Source organism: Balaenoptera ricei, chromosome 7, assembly GCF_028023285.1.
Source record: "Balaenoptera ricei isolate mBalRic1 chromosome 7, mBalRic1.hap2, whole genome shotgun sequence".
Taxonomy (NCBI): domain Eukaryota; kingdom Metazoa; phylum Chordata; class Mammalia; order Artiodactyla; family Balaenopteridae; genus Balaenoptera; species Balaenoptera ricei.
In genome coordinates this window covers 4282152-4299375 of record NC_082645.1, presented here as the reverse complement: position 1 = coordinate 4299375, position 17224 = coordinate 4282152, and the positions used below count along the sequence as shown (strand labels likewise).

The following is a 17224-nucleotide window of genomic DNA, read 5'->3' as shown; positions in this document are numbered from 1 at the left end:
AGCAAAAATCAAATTATCTTGTGGGGTTATAATATGTGCAGATGTAATACCTATGATAACTATAGCATACAAGGACAGTAGGGTAGAGGTAGTGGCAAGAGAGTTAACAGATCTACAGAGATGCATGGTTTCTACTCTGCATTAAAGTTTTAAATTATTAACTCTAAGTAAAAGAATAAATAAAATGGTACACCAAAATTCAACTATACCAATTTTTACATTAAATGTAATACACTACAGTCTCCAATTAAAAGGGAGGAAGGAAGGAAGAGAGAGAGAGAGAGAAGAAGAAAGAGAAAGGAAGAAAAAGAAAGGAAGAAAGCCCCAACTATATATTGTCTGCATGATATGCACTTTAGAGATGGAGAATGAAGAAAGATGGATGGAAGGCAAATAGTAAACGTAAGTCTGAAGTGGCTGTATTGATATCAGATGAAACTTCTTTAAGAAAAAGAGTTAACACCAGAGATAAAGAGAAATTTTATAATAATAAAAGGATAAATTCATCAAGAAGACATAACAATCTTAAATGTACATGTGCCTATTAACAGTTTAACGTCAAGCATGGTTTAACAGTACAAAAATCAAGGCTCTACTTTTTAGAACACCTCAATGAATTTCACTGGTTGGAAGACTACTCCTCAACATGCTATGTATGGTCTGATCCCTATTTCCCTTCCCAGACTCATCTAAGTACCCACAATTCACTTTCATAATCCTCAACCCCTGCGATATACTCTGTTATGTCTGAAGTAGAAAGAATCACTTTTACAAAACCTTGGTAATTATATTTAGGAAGAAAAAACATAAATCCTAGCTCTTACAAAATATAAATGCTCCATCCTTCTTTTCATTGTTGCTTTTGTTTTATTTTATCCTAATCCTTTTTTTCCTCAAAGGCCCTTTTCAAATCTTCCATTTTCATCAGTCCTTTTGGACACATCTGATTTTCATAGTATGATTCCCAGGCAAAATTAGTACAGTCCTAATACCTTCCAACTTGCTGTTCCTTAATAAATGGTGTGTGTGTATGTGTTTTCCTGCCTATGTACACGTGTGTCTATTTTTAATATTAATTACACTACACTTTATTACTTTGAAATATCTCGAGAATACTTTCAAATCTAGTCCTAAACAGGGAAAATACATTTTGTGAATACCTTGATACTTTCATATCAAATATTTTTATGTCACTTGTAAACAAAAATTTACATATATATGTAGAGAAAAAATAAAACTACACAAGAATAATTCTATTATATAATGCTAGCATATACACACACTTTGTCTTCCGGAAGTCTACACAAGAAATAGTAAATTCTGATTATCTACAGATAGCAGGATGGGAGAATTTTGTTTTTCAAATTAACACTTATCTTAAATGGTCTAACCATGCACTAAATTATTTTTTAAAAGAATTTTTGAATAGGTAACATTAGCCCATGATAAAAATTTTAACAAATAAAACAGGCAGCAGTACTAAAGTAACTTTCCCTACCACATAAAAAGTACTAAAGTAAGTTTCCCTACCAGGCCTATCTCCTAGCCACCCCACTGCTAACCCAAGAGGCAATCACTTATGTATTCCAGAGATAATTCATGCATAGAGAGGCATTTATGTTACTTTAATTTAAAACATGTCATTGGGTTATCCAGGTAGTGAAATCATGAATCTATGTCACTTCTTTATGCTTTCCTATACTTAAATAAGAAAGTGCCATTTTCTAAGTGGTCTTTAAAAAGAGACCATAAAATGAAAAAGGCAAAGCTATCCTAAGTTTATGAAATTCATAAGGGCAATACAATACTTTGAAAAACTAAACCAAATTTTTTCTTTGTGGCCCAGGCAAGCAGGTTAAATATACAGAAAATCTCCCTGGACTGTGGTAGCAATGAGAAAAGATCTACAATGCTGGCTTTGGTCAGCAAAGTTGGAAATTGCTTTGAGAAAGGAATACAGTAAAGGAGAGAATTCAAAAGCACTTTTGAAGTTATCAAAGTGATTAGAAGAACAGTAGTGGAAATGTAATAAAGTTAGGAGAGAGGGAAAGCTCGGATTGATAGAAATGAACAGCAAAAAAAAAAAAAAAAAAAAAAGAATTTTATACAAGAAATAGTTACTTTATTGTGGTTTTAACTGCCTCTGGGCAGGGGGAAAGTGGATTTGAGGAGAGCCATTTATAATGTTCTTTCATTTTTAAAAAACAAAAAGAGATGAATCATTACCAGGTAATGATTCTGATAAATAGGGGTATATGTTATATTATTCAGTATACCTTTCTAAAAGGAAGAAATTTATTTATGGAAAGAATATTTTTAAGTAGTAAAACCAGTTAAAAGCAGTAGCATCCCTCATGTTGGATATTATTTTTAATTCTGCAAATTCATGTTTATTTATTGAAAGCATGTAGTTGATTTGACAGAGTACTTTTTTATTTAATACGATGCTTCACTTCTTTTTGCTTTGAAAAAACTTATCACAGCAAAATCTACTTGAAGATCCCAATAAATTATGGATATTGAACCACTAAATGAGAACAGAATCTTTAAAAAAAAAAAAATTACATTTCAAAAATGAACTGGAATAAAAAGCTAGGACAAAAATCATTCCAGAAAAGAACAAACATGTACCAAAGCTATTACGCTAAATATAGTGTGTGACTCTACAGACTACCTAAGGGAGAAACAGCAGTAGAGTTTTAACTTTCAATGTTTCAACAATTTTAAACCATACAACAAAATGAATATAAGACCCTAGAACTTTAGGGTGGATAGAACCTTAATAATTTAGTACAACTCATTTTCCAAAATTTCTTGGTATTGAGAACCACTAATTTAAAGTTGAAAGAATTTTATCTCAGTATGAATGACCAGCTTCCACCCTGAACATATTATAAAAACAAAGTAAAGCACACATAGAGATTTTTACATAACAAGCATAAAATTTTCAAATTTTAAGTGAAAATGTAGGTCTACAAATGAATCCCAATGCCAACTTTCATGATACCTCAATTCTCAGCTTAGCTATATAGTTTTCTTCGTACTTGTAGTGTGAGGAACTTTTAGCACAAGAATGTAACAGCTAATTCAAAGGGAATGTTAGCTATAAAGATAACTAGCAATTTTTAAAAAAGCATTTCCATTTCCAGTTCCCTCCAATGTTCTTCTCATTACATGAAAGTCACTATTTAACACAAAAAGACTGACAAGACTGTTGAGTGGAAGAACCCGGATTCCTAAATGTCAACAGAAATATTCTCCCAGTTCTTCCAGATCTAAAACTTAAAATCTAATGATTCCTTTTCAGTCTTAGGGAGGAAAGAACATGGACCGCAGAATCAGAAAATCATGAGTGAAATGTCTGTTCCACCATTTACTGTCTTGTGATCATAGACTTTATTCATAAGGAATGAAACCAAATTTGCAAGGCAGTCATCACAAGTAAGATAACAGTGGATGGCACTCACTAAGTATTCAGTAAACATTTCCTTCCCCAGATCATTTTCCTTTATCCATAGTCCTCCTTTTTTTCCCCTCTATCCACTCCCATAATTATTCTTTCAAAGACTCTTGGCGATGTTTTCCCAACCTCTTTGCTACTAACCAGTCCAAGCGTCCACCTCTAAACATGTAGACTACAGCAGTCAATACTCGCCCCATGACAGAAGCCAGTCACAAATGGCCACAAGTTGTATAACTCCATTTATATGAAATAGCCAAATAGGCAAGTCCACAAAGATAGAAAGTAAATTAGTGGTTGCCAAGGGTTGAGGGTGACGAGAATGGAGAGTTTCTGCAAATGGGTATGAAGTTTCTTTTTGGGGTGATAAAAATGTTCTAAAATTGACTGTGGAGATGGTTGCACAACCTGGTGATATACTATAAATCACTCAATTATACACTTTAAAAGGGGAAATTTTATGGTATGTGAATTATATTTCAATAGAGCTGTTAAAAACAAAATAAAATACTAGACTCAGACTAATACTGCATAAATTTAACTTTTATCAGTCTTCTGCTTAATGATCTACACAATCAACTGCCCATCAATTCATTCCAAACAATTGTGTCCCATTTAAGCTCCTTCTGAAATAAGGCAGGATAATAAATAAATAAAATACTTGCTGTCCCAAAGCTCCCAATAGGAATACCTCAATTCCCGGTAGGGCAATCTCCTAACTGATCCCTCCCTCAAATATTTTGAAACTCCTTCTTGACTTCCCTTCATCAATAAAATATTTGCTGGGCATTATTAAATACTATGCATGAGGCCATAACTTGGAGGCTGAACAAAAGACATCCTGCCATCATAAAGCTTTCAACCTAGCTTGCACATCTTACCCTGACAAAGTCTTCCTACCCTTCCATCTATCATATCCTATTTACACTTTTCCAAGGATTTGATCAAATTCATAAACCAACCTCCAAATACTACAGCCCTTATTAATCTCCCTGAACAACTAAATACTAAAATGCCATCCTTATTAATGAGAACCTACTCTTTTAGCACAGGGAACTCTACTCAATGCTCTGTGGTGACCTAAATGGGATGGAAATCCAAGAAAGAGGGGATATATGTATAGCCGATTCATTCTGCTGTACAGTAGAAACTAACACAACATTGTAAAGCAACTATACACCAATAAAAATTCATTTTAAAAAAATGTTGGCAATGCCTACATAACCAGAAAAAAAAAACAAACAAACTATTTCAGTCCTGGTTTGTGTAGCAGGTCACATTGCTGGTATTTATAATCACCTTCTTTCCACACCCTTGTCCTCACCCAACACTCAGCTCTTCATGGTTCTTTGCCTGAGAAGATGACTCAACATTCATTCTTGAATGCTTTGACCATTAGATGTTCTGCCTCAATTAGGTTATTATAATTACCCATTGACTTTTCTCCCCAGCTTTACTGACAAATAAAATTGTAAGATATTTTAATATATAAATAAAATAAAATTCCATCCTTAATTATTTCACATACATTAGTTTCATCTCTGTAACTTAACTGCAAGCTTCCAGTATAAAACCATGCCATAGCTTTCTGTACATACCAAAGTGTTCAGCATAGAACTGAGAACACTGTAACAGTGAAATAAGTAATTAATTACTTTCAACACCCTTAATAATAACTAGAGCCACCATTATTTACTGTATGCCAATTATTTTGCTGTGCACTTTACATTATCCCTAATATTTATCATTACCCTGGATGTTTTATCTCTTTTTACATACTGGGAAACTGCAACTCAGAGAAGAAACCACTTCAGAGAAATAGCAAAGCTAGATTTGAACTTAAGTATCTATCAGCCTCCAGTCAATGCTGGTTTGTACTGTCTCCCTAAAGCATGAGCAATTACATACACAATAAAACCACAGAAAGAACTAACAGTATAGTTTATCATGCTACCTATGTGATCTCTGGCAAGTAATTTACACTCTGTGTCACAGTTTCATCAGTAAAAGAGAATAACAGTAACTATCTCATAGGATTAGGTATCAAATGAATTAATATATGTAATGCAATCAAATGAACAGTGTATGGCACATAGTATACACTATATGACTGTTGGCTGTTATTTTTTTATCATCATAAATCACCATAACGAAGTCATCAAATCTACTTCCTACTCTCATAAACCTGGTTTAAAACAGATTGTGGCCTCATACTACCTACAACATGAACCAAGTTAGTACAGAATTCAAGGCCTTCCAGCCTTCCATAATCCAGCTCCAACATCTTTCTACTTTAATTCAACCCAAGAAGCACTTACTGAGCACCTTCCACATGTCAGACTCTTTCACTATTTCCCTGTATCATATCAAACATTTCACTACTTCTCTGTACCATCTCAAACATTACTACTTCCTTGTACTATATCAAACCTAACACACCCAAATTCTACCTTTACACTTCCCACCTCACTATTTCCTCCCACTGTTCTCTCACCTGGTACACTAGTCTTATTTCTGCCTATCAATATTTTACTTATCCTTAAAGGCCTACTTCAATTATTATCTCTATCAGGAAAATTTTTTTTCATGTTCCCTAGAAAATGTACATGTTCCTTCACCTATGATTCCAAAAAATTTCATTTTATACCTACCAGAGCATTTACCATACTGTCATAATCATTTGTGTACATGCGAGCTTCCTAAAGGCAAGCAGCATTTCCTATTCATCTTTACGTTCCCCACAACGAAGTCCTGCAAAAGTGTTCATTTGCATAGATGATGCTTACTATTCACTGAAGACCAATTTCTCCAACTATAAACAAATGAAATGCATAAGCTATTTCCTCCCTTCCAAGTTTTATATATATGTGTGTGTATGTGTGTGTATACACACACATACACACACATATATACATACACATCCCATTGCCTCTTGGGGAAAAAAAAAGTGTAGCTCAAATTCTTTAAATTATAATCCTGGTTTACAATTTCAAAAAAAAAAAAAAATTTAAAGAAATAGCCTGTCATTATCAAATAGGTCCTGTTTTCCAAAATACTCCATAATGCCAAATTGCTAGACTATTATACCTCTGTTCTAATGAAAAATCCCACACTATTCACACCATCATCCATTATTCTTAAAAAAAAAAAAACTGCTCTTTCAACACGTTCAGGCTGAATTTTTTGGAAAAAATTTTAATTCAAATTGCTAGTCAGTAATGGATAATGCAGTTATCAAAATGAAATAATAAGGAATTTAAGGCAACATAAAGAAAAATGGGCAACTGACTTCTCCATACCCATCTTTTCCCCTACAGTGAACACTCATTTTTTCTGCCAGAATTGAATCACCATTCCTATCCTGAGGGACCCACAGGAGGCAAAACCCCACATCACTTAACAGAAGGAGGGAACTGACGCTGGCCCATCCCACTCCTGTCAGCTTCTATATATCACATGATCTATGTCTAGCCCATCTGAGCCTAGGTCAGAACTTTCAATCTTGACTGAATAACCAAAAGATGAAGAAATGGTTTAGACTTGGTATTGCTAGTGTCTAGCTGCAGCATTCTGCAGACCTCCTGCAGCATGACTGGTAGCAGACTCTTGATACCTGACCTTCCTTTTTCTCTGCTTTTCTGGACCTGGTTCTTCAGCCTTCTCATCAATTTTGTGATCTACATCATATCCCTTCAATAATCCCTTTTTTTGCTTATGTTAGCTAAAGTTATTTTGTTGTTTGTAGCTAATTTCTCACTGATATAACCACAAGTTACATCTCTCATTTCTACTTCTCAAGAGTTTGCTCTCAATTTTAAATCCTGTTTCATTTTATTAAAAAAATCAAAGTTTCGTTTCTAAAATAACTTTCCTGACAGTAAGGCAACTTAAACAAGCAAGGCACATCCCTTTGAAAGGCATTATGGAAGCAATAAAATTCTCAACTAGTCTTTTATACAAATAACAAATTCATCAAGAAAAGGTAGGAAAAAAAGCTCCCCCCAAGTCTCTTTCTTTTGCTGTTACCTCTACCTTTTTTGACCATTATGAAACAAAGTTTTAAAAGAAATACCTTCAAACAGGAAACATACAAGCTCTTACCTGTGCTTTTTCAATAAAATGTATCCAAATTCATCATATACTCCAGAAATAACAATTTTGTTCATTCTCGTTTAGAAAAAGAAAAATCTGCTTTCTAATAACCATGTGTTTCCTTTAATCTATATATTCATTATTTGCAGAGTCAAATGTCAAATATGTACTAAGTCCTCTGAGTCTAACATAAAAATTATTTTTTATAGTCCTATATTCTTAAGTTATTTTTATTCTTAGGTTCAACTGTTTCATCTCTATGTTTTATGCAATCATTAGTGAGGAATGACTTTTAATGCATCGATTATTTATTTTCAAATTGCAGCTTAACGAATATGTACACCTTCATTTTAAAGTTATATGTAATTAAACATCATTTCCTTAATTGAGCTGTCCTGAATTAACCAGCTATTGTCAGTTTTACCACGCTAGACACAATACATGTCTTTATAATATTCAAAGGACTAAATAAATAATTCTATGTCATTTAACTTACATGTGTTTCAAGTTAATAAAATCAAAGAATTGGTTACAAAGACCTCCCTATATAGTTCATATTTGTTAAAAATTAACAGTTCTAAAAGTAGAAATTTATTTTTCTAAATATGTAGCTTAAAATTTGAACTCTTCAAAACCTGGGTTTAACAATTTAACCACCCTTACTGAATAATATCCCAAGTTGGGGTAGTATAGTAGTGGGCCTGGGAGTCAGACTGCCTCAAGGCTCAATTTCTATATCTACTACTTAACTATTTACATAAGCAAGTTACTTAAGCTCACCATACCTCACTTTCCTCATCTTTAAAATGGTAATTATAGAACAGTACATACCCACTTTGCAGGGTTTCTGAAACTGTTAAACTCTTAAAAGGCCTTGAAATGGCTGATTTGTATACATTCCACGTAATAAGTCTTTAAATAACTGAAATCCAAAACCTAAAATAAATGTATCTAACATTTAAATGCCTAAAACAATAAAGAAGCACATTTCTGTGAAAAGATCATCAATTTTATGAAAACGGTCTCTAACGTTATGTTGGGGAACATAAAATCACAGGTTTTCATCTGTGCCTTACACTGCGCATTTTTATTACAACAGAAACACTAAAGAATTCTGATGCATGTGTTGCACCACATCTCAAACAAGACTACTTTAACTACAAAAAACATACATGTTACTTCGACTATTAAGAAGAAATTTCAATTACTATAACTCATAAACATGAACTCCTAAGAAAACTTAAAAGAATTCAAGAATGCTGTCAACTGACACGTAAAAAACACTCCTGAAAGACATTTCTCAACCCTGGACCTCTGTTTAATCTGTAAATAAAGAGTGGATTAAATTATTTCTCAAATTCTTTTTCAGCTCCATTAATTCTGTGTGAGTAATTAGGCACTTCTCTTAATTCACTGAAGTGTGTCACAAATACACATTAAACGCTATTTTTAATAGCCTCAAAGTAACCGAATTTTTTAAATGCTTATAAGCAGAAGAAAAGCGCACTGTATTTTAATTATACTAAACTCTAGAACTTTAAGCAAACACTTGGGTTTTATCATCGACCAATACTAAAAACATAGTTTATATTTTTACAGTTTCCAACCCAACCCTAAACTGTAAGGTATTTTGCATCCTAGTTCCCCTTTTTAAGACTTTTACCCTCCTTGTAGCAACCCCTCATTCACACTAAACCCTGTAACTGAAAAAGTGTTAAAGACATCCTTCGCAAGAGTATGGCATTTTCACAAAGGGCAAGAAGCCATAAAGGAGAATGTTTAAAGATGGAATGCTAAGCATCAGAACAGATGAAGAAAATAGTCTTTGAGGTATGGGTTAGGGGTAGGGAGGAGAGGAGGAGTAGCAGGGAAGAAGAATATATGTGACCACACAAATTCAAGGCTGTTCCTTTCCTGGTTGCAAGGAGTATGTAAGAATGACTTGTGTTTAAATGAACAGTTTGGAAAGGTTTTGAAAAAATTTTTGAAAGAAAATTATTAAAATTCCACAAAGTAGTCCTTTGGAAAAATTAAGATACTAGTTGTCTTTCTGCTCTGGTATTAATCAGTTATGCAGGTACCTTTTATACATTTTACGATATAAAGGCCCACATAAAGATATAAAACAAGCAACACAAAAAACAGTATTAATCAGTATCCTATTTTGAAGAACCAAATTTAAAATATTTATCCAATAACATCACCTTATGTTGCACCATTACTTAATAATTCATGAATTTATAAGTGCTTGGTAAGCTATAAAGCATGTTAATGTAGCATTATTATTTTGCTCTTACCTCTTTATGCTAGTGGCTATCACAGATCCACAGTGTCATAAAAGAGGCTACAAGTTCCAAAAGAATTACAGGTGGGCACTCAAATGCTTTTCTTACAGGGGAATTCTGTTTCAGAAAACGTACTGCCTACAGGTACACTTCAACCATCCCAGACTTCCGCTCCTCATCCAGGCGGTTAGCCGTTTCCACATGTTGGAGGAGGGGGCGCGTTCTGGACAAGGAGGAACACTGTGGAGGGAAACTGAGCCCTACCTTGAGCTAAACTCTCCTAAGGACTGTGCCTCCTAAAGAGTGGGATGAAATCACTCACCACTTCAAGCCACAGTGCTCACTCATTCTTCTGTTTGTGATGCTCAAGAAGCCAGATCACATAACCAAGATTTTTTAAGGAAGATTAATATTCAGTCTTTTTGTTCTCTCTTTAAATTGTCATTTTATTAGCTTCAATTTAAAAATTATAATGATTATTGTCAAACCCCCACCTTCACTTCTGAAGCTCCTCTATTTTTAACTTCCCCTAGAACATTTCCAATTATGGATCATTAATCCAAATTCCAATCTTACTCAGCTTCTTAAAACCAACTCCTTATTGTCCCACTCAAACTCAGAATCGGAAATCTTCATTGATTCCTATTTACGATACACTAGAAACAACTGCCAAGTCCTAGCTATACCTCTATCTCTCAAATCAGCAAAAACATTTTGACTGAGCAAAGAACTGTGGTAGACAAAGCCCACAGGAAATAAGAAAATAAGCATAAGACAATGTGTTCCTTTCCTTAAGGACTTTTCAATTCAATAAAAAAGGGAGCTAACTGATAACAGTAATAATTACATTGTACTGAGCTCTTACTATGTACCAAGCACTGTGCTGAACCATCTTCATGCATTATCTCAAAAAAACAAAAAACAAAAACCCCGTAAGATAGATACTATGATCTCCAAATTACAAAATTAAGACCTGTAGAGTTTGCAGTGTACAAGGTCACACAGCTAGTAAATGGTAGAGCTTGAACTCAAAAACAGCTCTGACTACAAAGCCCTTGCTAACCCTAAATAAACCATACAAAGCAATATAATTGCCAGAAGAAAGGTACAAACAAAAGAAGCAATCTTTCCCAAATTTATCTCTTCTGCTCCATTCCCACTGCCAACACCCTATTTCAGAATTCCTGCATAACAGGTGCTGAGAGGACTGCTTAAAAATCATCTAAGAAGGACCTCCCTGGTGACGCAGTGCTTAAGAATCTGCCTGGCACAGCTTCCCTGGTGGCGCAGTGGTTGGGAGTCCGCCTGCCAATGCGGGGGACGCGGGTTCGAGCCCTGGTCCGGGAGGATCCCACATGCTGCAGGGCAGCTGGGCCAGTGCGCCACAGCTGCTGAGCCTGCACTCTGGAGCCCGCGAGCCACAACTGCTGAGCCTGCGTGCCACAGCTGCTGAGCCTGCACTCTGGAGCCCGTGCTCCACAAGGGGAGAGGCCGCCACAATGAGAGGCCCTTGCACCGCAGCGAGAAGCGGCCCCCAGCTCGCCGCAGCTAGGGAGGGCCCACGCGCAGCAACGAAGACCCAAAGCAGCCAAAAATAATAAGTAAATAAAATAAATTAAAAAATTAAAAAAAAAAGAATTCACCTGCCAATGCAGAGGACACGGGTTCGAGCTCTGGTCCGGGAGGATCCCACATGCCGCGGAGCAACTAAGCCCGTGCACCACAACTAGTGAACCTGTGCTCTAGAGTCCGCAAACCACAACTACTGAAGCCCACGTGCCACAACTACTTAAGCCCGCGCGCCTAGAGCCCGTGCTCCGCAACAAGAGAAGCCACCGCAATGAGAAGCCCACGCACCGCAACAAAGAGCAGCCCCCGCTCACCACAACTAGAGAAAGCCCACGTGCAGCAACAAAGACCCAACGCAGCCAAAAATAAATAAAATTTAAAAAAAAAAAGAATAAAGAGTTAACCTCACTAATACAAATAAAGCAATGTGCATAGGTCTGAAAAGAAGTGCCCATGGTGTAACAGAAAGAACACAGGGCTTAAATACAAAAAAAGAAAAAAAACCTTAAATACAAATAGCAACTCTCACAACCCACCTACATGACATTAAAAGAGTAATTTAAATTCTCTGATCCTATTTTCTCACTTGTAATATGAGGTAAAAATAGCTGTCACAAGATTAAATAAGTTAAATAAAAAGCCTGACCAGCAGGTCCTCCACTAGTGGATCTTTCCCTTCTGTGCTTAAAAGTAAAATTTCCAAACTCTTTTACAATGAGGCTGAAAAGTTCATTAGATTCAATATGCACCCAATCCAAAGTCAATATTCCAACACAAAATTGGCAGGCAGGAAGAGATTGGCAGGAAAGGAAAGGAGAAAGATATTTTAGGCAAGACTAAGTAAGAATCTAACTTCTCAACAGGAGCAAGTGTGCTATACTTACTGCAAACAGCATGCAAAAAAAACAAGACCCATGACGGAATAAGAGTTTTAATGAATGTTTTTGGTAACAACTAGATACTGTGAATGTTTCTGCCCTTGCAGACAACTGGAGAAATAGTATTATTACATATTATGTACAAAATTCATGTAAGAAACGTGAACTTCCCACTTATATTTTCTCCCACCCACTCAGCTCTTCCCCACTGCTCTCAAACAAGATCATCCTACCTGTACTAACAGCTAGAATGTGACGACAGGATGAATAATATAAGCTCCTCATCCACTGACTCCAGCAAAATATTTATCCTTACATTTTAAGATTGCTAAGAAGTTTAACTCAGAGAAATTCCTTAACTCATTCTAGATCTGAATATATCCAAGAGCTCTACAATAAGGCTATAATAACTATTATAATCAATGAAAATAATTTACCAGTGCAGTATTTATTAGGAAAAAAAAAGGAAAGATATAAAAGGGAAGAGAAATCTCACAATGCAAAGCTTTGTAAACAAGCTACAACATAATAAAAGTACATAAGGAGTTCCTTTATATGGCCTGAATGTTGAAGAATTCTGAGAGAAAACATGCAAAAGATAATTTAGGATAATCTTAACTTTACAAGTACTACAACGTTTTAAAAAATGCTTTAAAAAAAAAAGTTTTCCTCACCAATGGTAGCCCGTTTGAGTCTGTACCTTAGTTCTTAAGCAACCAGCTCTATCAATAAGAATCTCTGTCCACAAATTTTATTCTACATTACTATTCCAATACAGATCGCCCACCAAAAAAGTATGTAGACATGGTATCAATATGAAAGGAGTATTTTTTTCTAAATTCTTTTCAAAAGGAGTTATCTCTTTTATGATCTGGGCCGGTGATTCCTTATCTTATGTTGAAATAAAAGATCTCTCCTGGAGGATCTCTAATTTTAAATTTAGGGATTAAGCTTCACGTATCGAAACTCTTACAGCTTTTCTTACCTAAGACCACCAAATTTCATAGATGGCCACTTTTTTCAGTCACAGTTTGCCTAACTTATATAATGAAATGGAATGAGCAACTTGATTCCAGTTATAATTTTTCACTTATATTAAGTGGGTAACTGTGATTGACGAATGCATTCTCTAAAGCACAAAGGAACACACAAATTGTAGGTGCACAATTTGCATCTGGGAACTTTCAGTATTCTGGAACATGAAACTCTCTATTAAGGCCTTATTTAGAGATGCTTATCACAGGCCCAATTTCAATGAGCTATCTCCTCTAAGTGCTAATAAAGTTGAAGGTGTAACTTTCCAGGATTTGCATAATAGGCAACAGGAAACACCAAAATGCCTTTTGAAAACCAAAATAAATGGATCTCTAAAGGTGGAATTTCAGAGACTGACAGATGGTAAAAGGAAATGAGAAGTATCCTAATCAGTTCCATTTAAATCATGTGTCCAGCTAACAACCTCTCCCGGTGAGATTAACCTAATGTAATAATGTAAGAATAACTGCTATATTAAAACAAAAATATCCTAAGCATAGCCTGAACCCCTGTCCCCCAGGCCTCCTGCTCACTCAGTCTGTGTCGTAAATTCAAGGCTGCCCTATCAGAAAGAGGTCACTTAAGGATAGTTAACCTCAATGAAATACCCAGCACATTAATTCAAAAATAACCAAAACTATTGTGAAAGGGAAAAAAAATGAAGTGAGAAAGAGTTAACACCCTACTTAAGATGTTACCATGTTATTTATTAGAGCAACAATTATCTACACTAATTTTACTGACAAGGCAATGATTACTAAAGCATAGAATATTAATTATGTAGCAATATTTTTCACTTTAACAAAACATACTTGAAAATTCTTTGTTAGGCTGCCAAATCTAATTTTAAAACTCACCCTACACATAAAACTACTCACCAGCTGGACTAAGAAGGGAGGGAAAAAAAAAAAAAAATACTGGTTCAGGGAAATGAAATTGGATTAAGAAAAAAAAACTTTAATTAGCTGTCCACCGAAAAACTACATGGAAGTTTCAAGGCTAAACGAGGCCGGTGTTTCCTATATTACTATTATATTAACATATTAATAAATCGGTTGTTTCCCTATGCACGGCTGGGATTTTAGAAACTGCCACACTTGCATAAAGGTATGAGCATGAAGATTACAGAGAAATGTTAACAGAGAGCAAACAGAGTGAGAAGCAGACCATCCTTTAAGTAACAATAGTTTGCTGAATAGTAAAAAAGGGGGGAAAAAGGCTGGCAGTCCACTTCTCACAACAACCCCCCAAACAAAAAATGTGGAGTATTTGGGAAATGAGAGAAGTAATAATATATCAGCAAGGTATACACACGGACAAAAGAAAACACTTCCGATACTGCAACGTAAAGCAGTCACTCTACATTAAAATACAGGCAATATTTTCTACGTAAGTATAAAGTGTGCTGTAACTCTCTAAAATGCCTATGAACACAAAAGGAACGACCACTTTCACGCCATCCTGTATTTGAGTAAACTACACTACAGATCTATGATAAACAACTCCTTGCAAAGCAAGCACATCCCTTTACAACTCTATCACCTTCCTCGCGCCTTAAGATACCGTCACAGAATGAACGTATACAACCTAAATTAACCCTCCTGGGTGCTTCCCTTCCTCCCTCTCCGTGGAATACAAATACATTTTTTAGGTTCCCATAAACTGACACCCAGCACCAGTAACTCAGCCTATGTGAAAACTGTTTAATTTTGAAAATTCTAATAAGATGTGCTCAGGTTGGAAACGAAAAACTACCTTATAAGGGTATAAAAGACTGAAAGCAGGAAGCGGCTTTGACAAAACTAAGGAAGTTGCAGCGCGCTTGCTCACTGGGGGACTTTTTCGAGGCAGGAGAAGTAACACATGACATCTTTCTCTCAAATTAAACTGTGACTTGGTTGACCGGTAAGAACATCGTGGGAGATGGAAAAGACCGGGGTCCGAAAAGCAAGAGGAGGCGGGTGGTCAAATGAAAGCCCCGCTCTAGGTTCCCATTTTCCGAGTCCGACTCTTCCCTTTCCCCACCCACACCCCGGGCAGAGTGTTGTCACAGCAGTCTTGCAAAACCTACCAGGAGCGCTTCTCCTTCCTCGCTCCTCTGCCAGGCCAGTCTCCGCGCTCGATGCCCCGCGGTCCCCAAACCCACGGGCAGGAGGCGGCACGGGGGGAAAGGAGGGCCGGGCGCGCCGGGCTCCGCGACCACCCCAACGCGACCGCGGGCCCCGGGGAGGCGACCGTCCCCGCAGCTCCGCGGGCGGCGCTGCCCACCGCGGTGGGGGAAGGGCTGGGAGGGGTCGGGTGGAGGAGGCCGCTCCCCGGGGGCTTCTCGGCCCCGCGCACCCGCCCGGCTCCCAGAAGGTGAAACGCGAGGGAAGAGGGAGGCCCTGGCTCCGGGCCCCACCCCTCGCCAGCCGGCGGAGCCGGGGTGGACACCGCCGGCAGCGGCAACTCGCCGCATCGTTCATCTCCCGGCCTCCTGCCGGCCCCGCCATTTTCCTCCCTCCGCCTCAGTTTCCCCACCCCCGCCCATCAGCCCCCTTACCCCGTGCCACAGTCCACCACACAGGCCGGCAGCCGTCCCGCCATCTTCCTCCTCGCCTGCTGCTGCCGCTGCCGCCGTCTGCTCCGTGCCGGTTGGGGCCAGGGATGGGCGGCGAGAGGTAGAGGCTATCTGACCATCCACGGCCAGGCCGCCCTCTCCGTCCGCGGGGGAGCCGGGAAGCCAAAGCAGTAGCAAGAGAGCAGCAGACTCGGTCAGCGGCTACCACTTCCGCAACCCGGGCGGGCAGGCAGTCCCCGCCCTGCCCCGCCGCGGCCTCCTCCCCCTCTCTCCCCTCCTCCTCGCTCCTGCCCCCACCCTACAACTTCTTCCCCTCGCGCCGCCTTTCCCCGGGAAGCCAAGATGGCTGCCGGTGCCGACGCCCCGGCCAGGCCAGGCCCAGGTCGCGAGCGCTCCCCGTTCCGGCTCCGGGCGGGCGGGGCGAGAGAGCATGCGCAGTGAGGTGCGCCTCCGGCCGCCGCTCCGGTCCCGACGGTGAGGAAGTCCACTTCGGGTGTTCGTCCAGGTAGGGGCGGGGAAGTCGGCCCGAGCCTCCAAGTCTCCTTCTGAAGCTGGAAGGGGCTGATAGTTTCAGTTACTTCTGTGCTTGGTTGAGGGAGGGTTGGGACCGCCTATCGCAGCCGCGAATATCTTCTCCGGTGCCCCGGGGAAAACGGCCTAATGGAAAACGTTGTCAGCGGCACACATCCTTTTTTGCTAACTTGAGTGGCTGCTTTTGCGCGTGGAAAAGAGCGATATCAGACCGAGGGTGAGCAGTCGGTGGAGGGTTGAACAAAGGCTTGCGCCGTGGCTCCTCTGCCTTTATGCGTTCTTTTTTTTTTTTTCAGTTACACTTGTGCGTTTGTTACAGCCTCGCGTGTTACAAGCGTTACAACACGGTTTAGATTGCAGGCCCTCCGGAGGGCAGGCCTGTGCCCACGAGGAAGGCAGACCTCCCGAGAATATGGTCTATGTAACATACTCTACACAAATACATCTTTGACGGCTTTGGGCGATGACAAAGATTTCCCTCTGGAGTAGTTTAAGATTCTATTGTTCTACTTTTGCAGGATGAAACCAAAGATTAAGGACCAAAGATTTTAATTAAAAAAAAAAAAGCTAAAAACTGGAAAGCCTGGAACAGTGGTTTTCAGAGTTCTCAAAGTGTGCATGAGAATTACGTGGAAGGCTTGTTAAAGCACAGAATGCTGGGCCGTGAATTCTCTTGATGATTTGGTGTGGAGGGGGCCCTGGTAATGTGCATTTCTACCGAGTTCTCAGGTGATGGTCTGGGACCCGCCCGCCCCCCAATCTGGGAAAACTATAAAGTGAATAGCTTTTTTCTCCACCAGGCTTACCTTCTGAT

At 38.5% G+C, this 17224-nt stretch overlaps 1 protein-coding gene across 2 annotated transcripts in view; it reads right to left on the bottom strand.

The window, feature by feature from the left end:
- The window catches only part of ACTR3 (actin related protein 3), a 55455-nt gene extending 39301 nt beyond the window's left edge, over positions 1 to 16154 (bottom strand). The window contains exon 1 of one of the 2 annotated variants that reach the window (XM_059927631.1): positions 15862 to 16154. In XM_059927631.1, coding sequence (XP_059783614.1) covers positions 15862 to 15905 — 44 coding nt within the window. In that variant the 5' untranslated portion in view covers positions 15906 to 16154. Of the gene's footprint in view, positions 1 to 15390; positions 15522 to 15861 lie in introns of those variants that run through there. The other variant, XM_059927632.1, reaches the window with a different exon arrangement.
- Between the last annotated feature and the right edge of the window lie 1070 nt (positions 16155 to 17224).